Source organism: Henckelia pumila, chromosome 4 (genome assembly GCF_033568475.1).
Source record: "Henckelia pumila isolate YLH828 chromosome 4, ASM3356847v2, whole genome shotgun sequence".
Taxonomy (NCBI): Eukaryota; Viridiplantae; Streptophyta; class Magnoliopsida; order Lamiales; family Gesneriaceae; genus Henckelia; species Henckelia pumila.
Genome location: NC_133123.1, coordinates 163,131,277 through 163,137,401, shown reverse-complemented (window position 1 = coordinate 163,137,401; position 6,125 = coordinate 163,131,277). Strand labels below are relative to the sequence as shown.

Sequence of the window (6,125 nt, the reverse complement as noted above, 5' to 3'; positions counted from 1 at the left end):
CTTATTTTACAGAGGTGCCAAGAAAAAAATTTAGTTTTTAATTGGGAGAAATGTCATTTTATGGTTCAAGAAGGCATTGTCCTTGGGCATAAAATGTCATCAAATGGATTAGAGTTGGATAGAGCCAAGGTGGTTGCAATTGAGAAGCTTCCACCTCCAAAGAATATCAAGGACATCAGAAGTTTCTTAGGCCATGCGGGGTTTTATCGACGATTCATAAATGATTTTTCTAAAATCACTAAACCCCTATGTAATTTGCTTGAAAAATATTCTACTTTCATATTTGATGATGATTGTTTGCAGGCCTTTGAGAAGATCAAGAAGGCGTTGATCACATCACCCATCATGGTTGTACCGGATTGGAAGGTGCCCTTTGAGCTGATGTGCGATGCTAGTGACTATGCAGTGGGGGCTGTATTAGGCCAGAGATGAGATAAGATGTTTAGAGCCATCTTTTATGCGAGTTGCACCATGGATGCCGCACAGCAAAACTACACTACTACAGAAAAAGAGATGCTTGCAGTATTTTTTGCTTTTGATAAATTTCGTCCGTATTTAATTGGCACTAAAGTAGTTGTTTACACGGACCATGTAGCGATTCGCTATTTATTTGCAAATAAGGATGCCAAGCCACACTTGATAAGGTAAAAAGCGTTGTAAAAAAAGTAAACACAACGCTTTTTATGAAAAACGTTGTTTTTTTTAAAATTTACAAAAACACAACACTTTTTACATTGCGTCGTGGATGAGCGTTATTTTTGCACCTTACTACAACGCTTTGTTTAAAAGCGTAAAGAGGGGAAATAAAACCCAAAAAAAGCCCATTCACCAATTAACTCATTGACTCAAAAATTTATCGAACCCTAGCTAAGCGATTGAAGATTTCAAGAACAAGATCCTTCGATTTTTTTGTTCTTGAATGATTTTCGCAGCTTTCCATGGATTTCTCATCTTCTCTTTCTCAAAATTTGTTTATTTAAATCGATTGTGTGTTTTTGTTTACCGAGGAACGCCGTTAGGAAGCAAAAAAAAGGCCCCCCATTCAAATTTTTGGACCCTCAAATCTATGCTCCGGTTCTTCCTCTCAGTAAGTCGTTCCCCTTTCCGCGTGCGTATTTTTTGGATTAGGTTGAAATTTTGTTCAATTTGCGACGTATTCTGGGATTTAATGCATTTCGGAGTTGCTACAATGATATCTTTGCTAACAAGTCGAGTTTTTTTTGGGGCGACTTTATTTTTTGCCACCGGTCATGCCCTGATTTTGTATATCCTATTACCTGGTTTGTGTAAATCTTAATGCTTTACATGCCTAACAGTTCGGATTTCCCTGCGACACAGACCGTTTTTGAGGGATCGATTGTTTATAACAGTTTTGGTTGGTTCCTTTGCTCATGGGTCAGAGATTTTAGGTCGAAAGATTAATAGGAAGAGGTGAAGCTGTGCTGCTAGCTGCTAGTCTAACACTCGTCGTCACTATCGGTCTCACTGTTTTCACATTCGTCGCGGTTAAACGAGACTGCGATTTTAGCTTCTTGGGACCCTTCTTACTCTGTGCGTTCGGAGTTATTATTCGCTTTCGGGCTTTTGCGAGTATGTTTGTTCATCTTCACTTCCCTTTTTGTTTTTATATCCGAACTCTTTTAATATATACCTATATCATGATCACGTGATCAAATAAAAACTCCCTTTTTTAGTGTTTTTGGTGAAAAATTTCTTTCTCTGAGGTGCCCATGAGTCTGATCAATGGATGATGTCCTCAAAATTCTTGCTAGAATTATTTGATTCAAGAAATTATAGCAAATTTGTAACTAGTGTTTTAAGATATGTTCTGTACATGCACTACATTCATTGAAGAGAAGGGTACTCGAATCTTATTTCCTTTCATTCTCATACGCGTTTACGTATTTTTCTAGTTAAATGCAAAGTGGCAAATGCCATGTATTATACAATCTAGAGATTTTTGCCTAACTAGATTCTTTAATTCTTCTTGTTTTATGCATAGGAATACAATGTCATTCTTTATTATTCTTTCCTTTTCTCTGTAAAAGGAGTAGGCTTTACATCGAGGTTATTTGGGGAGATGAGATGATATCATTAGGGCCTAAGAACATATCTAGAAGTGTATTTGAAAATAATATTTATCACTACATGTGAGATTTTTTACTTGATTCCAAGTTTAGTACATAAACTTGATATCATATTTCAGGTTCTTTATCACTACTCGGAACAATCCAACAACATAATTTTTTTAAATTCAGAGAAAAATTAAGTTATGTTTTTTGGGTAAATGAATGTGGTGGATATTCTTTGGAGAGTTTTCAAGGTACACATGAAGGATTGTCTAACTGTGAAAACAATCATATCGTATAGTTTGGCTGGGGTTGAAATATTTAGTCGAGTAGTAAATTTATATAAAATAAAGGAAAAATTGCGTTTTTGGTCCTGTATGTTTGTCACTTTGCGATTTCAGTCCTTTATATTTTCATATTTCAATTTTAGTCCGCTATTTTTATTTTTTTGGCAATTTTAGTCCTTTTTTCGACGTGGCGCTGACGTGGCACCAATTCAATGCTGATGTGGAGCTGACATGTACAGTGCCACGTAAGCATTTTTGAATAAAAGAGACCGAAATTGCCAAAAATCAGAACATGTAGTACTAAAACTGAAATGTGAAAACATAGAGGATCAAAATCGCAAAATAACAAACATACAAGACTAAATTTGCAATTTTCCCTAAAATAAATAAATTCTATTATGGGATATGATAGGGAAAAATATGTTTATGTTTATAAATACAAATACAAAATTATATGCATGTTTACATAAAAATACTGTACAAGGAATTGGTGTCTCTTTTCTAATTTTCTTCCACCGATGTCACTTAGTAGGAGAGCTACTATATTGGGGCTGGGGATGATTATTGGTGTAAGAGTTTTCATTGGTTATCTTATAGCGAGTTTGATTTAAAAAAGAATTTAAAGCTTATTTTTTTTGAAGATGTGTTTCTACTTCTATTTACAAATAAAAATAATTAAACATTTGTCCAAACATATTTAAGCTTGGAAACGTCAACTTGATGGTCAGGCCAGTGCTTCTAACGTTGATCGGACCAGGTATTTCTTGTGGCTTGCTACATTTATTTCATTAATTTTTTGTTGATATCACTAAAAATCGTCAAGTAATGTCACGGTATTTTTATATATTTTTTGTTAACGCTGGACTAATGGAGACCCTTTCATGCCTGCAAACACAGGGAGATTGAAGTTTGCTCGTCTAAGTTTGTAAGGAGAGTGTGCAAGTATAGTACTCAAGAGGATCATGTCTAAGGGGGAGTGTACAAGTAAAGCAGGAGCATATAGTACTTTCACTTCTGATAGTTCTATGAGCATCTTTCATATGCCTCTTTTTCTCTCAGTGCAGTCTTAAAATATGGAGAAGCCCATAATGATAACAAGAGCCTTGCATGAAGATTTGCAGCATCAGTTAAATTTTTTTTTACGCATTTCAAGTTTTAACCTGATGTCAAATTTCCATTGTTTGCATCTCTAATGTTTCATTTTTTTTTGTCAATCTTCAGATTTTTTCAGCTGGAATAAGGAAAAGATCTGGTTGGAACGATGCTTTCTTGTCCAGAAGTCTTTGGTTGAACTAACTCCTTTTGTTCAAAACCGTAGGCTCTATATCAAGTTACTGTCCAACTATTCCTCAACTTCCGGAGAAAGAGTATCCTGAATATGGAGTATGAGATAAATGACGGCTTTCAAAGTTAAAAATACGCTGATATTAATGCATTTGTGCTATGTCAGGTAAGTTTATCGATTTCTTGTAAGGAATGCAATATGAGAGATGCTAGTATTTGGGCTTTCAAAACCATAGGCTCCCTTTCATCCTTTTACACATGATTGAAGTTCTTGTTCTGTGATATATCGAGATGAACAGTTGAATTCCTTTTCTTTAATTTTTTTTCCAGATAAATTCTTGTCCAATTGCTTAGGGTCGGGCGTCTATCCTTGTACGAAAAAATGAGCAAACCATATTTATCCAATTATCCAAATATTACAATTGTGTTCTTCCTGAAATTCTTCTTTTTCCAACTCACTTCTTCCTTTCTCAACAATCCAGATGGAAATTCACGTTGATCTAATGGATGCTCATATGTATGCATTCAAAAGGTTCGAGTTTTTAGTCCACTGTCCCATTTTTTTGTTGTTCTTCCCTCATAGGTTGATCTTCTTCTCTTGTTAGCTAATCACTTGAGTTTTTGTAGATCCGTTCTCCAAGACAGTCTGAATGAGAGAGAAAATTTTCAAAGTTTGAGGCGTGACGTATTGCCTTATCCTGTTCGGAGCCAACTGGTTTGTCTTGTTCCCTGATTATTTTGTATTGACATGTGTGTTACTTTGGTGCCTTTCACTTAGTTATCATTTTTTATTTCGGTTTTTGATAAAATGCTAGAGATCAGAGAAATTACTAGATGGAGTGCAATCAGAAGAAAACGGCAATGGTAAGAATGCTATCCATAACAATATCCTGGACTCGGGACGTGACACTCTTCTTATTCTACTTATGTAGGATGGATATCTAATTTTAAATGAAAGAGCTTTATATTTGTCTGATAAATTCGTTCCATTCGATTTGCATTTCCTTCTTCGAATAGGTTTATGCATAGTAGCCCACCTAATGCCTTTGCTTGAATTTGAATATATTCGAAGTATCTCAAAAGAATCTTCCTCAATTTCATTTGGTGAAAACTAAATGCACTCATTTACTCGTTATCTGTGGCTTTCTTTAATGTTTTAACTTTAGATTCATGCTAGCATATTCTCTCTAGTTATTTTTTTATGTGCTTATATGCGGCTCTGTTCTATCATTCATTTTCTCCATAAATGCGCATAGTATGTTGTTTGCCACTCATCTTTGATTTTTCCACCTTCTCAATAATTTCAAATTTCGTTTTCCCTTGCTGTGTTATATATTTAACCTGTGTTATCTAATGCCGTATTTCAGAAGTCTGGTTTTTACTGGTGGCGGAGATCGTCGCTGACTGTGGTGGGAATTCCCTTGACAGTTCCTTCTTTAGTCACTTGTTTCGTGCGGAAATCACATTTTTTTTTCATGCTTAAGGATTGAGACAAATATTACCAAGATTTTCTGTATGAAATGTGTTTTAGTGTGATTTGGGTACATATCTTGTACTTTTTATGAGAATATTTTGCCCCACGGCTTTGCACTTTCATATATTTTAATGATGTTATCTATATAGACATTTAAATTTGCAAAAAAAAGTCGAAAAAAATGTTTTTTATTGGTTATTTTTGCCCAAATTAACAACGAAGCACAATGCTTTTTTAAGCCATCTCTAGAAAGCACAACGCTTTTTTACACTTAAAAAGCGTTGTCCTAGCTTCAATCTACAACGCTTTTTACGCGTTGTTATTTCTAGAAACAACAACGCTTTTTCAGCATTGTCTTTTACTCAATCAACAACGCTTTTAGGCGTTGTCTTTTCCAAATACCACAACGCTTTTAAAGCGTTGTCCTTTCATTAATCTACAACACTTTTTAAGCGTTGTGTTTTTCAAATACCACAACGCTTTTAAAGCGTTGTCATTGCATTAATCTGCAACGCTTTTTAAAGCGTTGTCTTTTCCAATTACCACAACGCTTTTTAAGCGTTGTCTTTGACTGCGGTCTTTTACAACACTGCCAACGACAACGCTTTTTTTGGGACAACTACAACGCGGAAAAAGCGTCGTTGGCCTTTTTTCTTGTAGTGGACGTTAAGTTCTACTTGTGGGATGATCCCTATGTTTTCAAACGTTATGCCGATCAAGTGATTAGGCGATGTGTGGCGGGTCAAGAAGAACAAGAAATCTTAGAGCAATGCCATTCATCACCATATGGAGGACATTTTGGAGCAACACGGACTGCGCTAAGGTACTACAATCTGGTTTTTATTGGCCTACTTTGTTTAGAGATAGTTACACCTTAGTGAAATCATGTGATAAGTGTCAAAGAACAGAAAATATATCTAGAAGGCATGAATTACCCCTCACAAATATTTTAGAAATGGAATTGTTTGATGTGTGGGGTATTGATTTTATGGGTCCCTTTCCCCCTTTCTT

General features: G+C 35.3%; 1 protein-coding gene across 11 annotated transcripts; it reads left to right on the top strand.

Moving 5' to 3' along the window:
- The first annotated feature begins 842 nt into the window (after window positions 1–842).
- Window positions 843–5,240, top strand: LOC140865271 (uncharacterized). 11 transcript variants are annotated; one of them, XR_012144524.1, is made up of 8 exons: window positions 843–1,590; window positions 3,059–3,113; window positions 3,254–3,482; window positions 3,578–3,806; window positions 4,123–4,172; window positions 4,268–4,355; window positions 4,456–4,504; window positions 5,008–5,240. XR_012144524.1 is itself a non-coding variant. In XM_073269858.1 (7 exons), exons 4-7 carry the CDS (start codon window positions 4,123–4,125, stop codon window positions 5,121–5,123), a joined length of 303 nt encoding a protein of 100 aa, XP_073125959.1. In that variant the 5' UTR covers window positions 843–1,087; window positions 1,401–3,482; window positions 3,578–3,806; the 3' UTR covers window positions 5,124–5,240. The 11 variants fall into 11 exon arrangements, 4 of the variants coding, with proteins under 4 accessions (XP_073125959.1, XP_073125960.1, XP_073125961.1 ...); XR_012144528.1 differs by having other exon boundaries at window positions 843–3,113; window positions 3,254–3,340; window positions 3,421–3,482; XR_012144527.1 differs by having other exon boundaries at window positions 843–3,113; window positions 3,254–3,340; window positions 3,416–3,482.
- The last annotated feature ends 885 nt before the right edge of the window (window positions 5,241–6,125 follow it).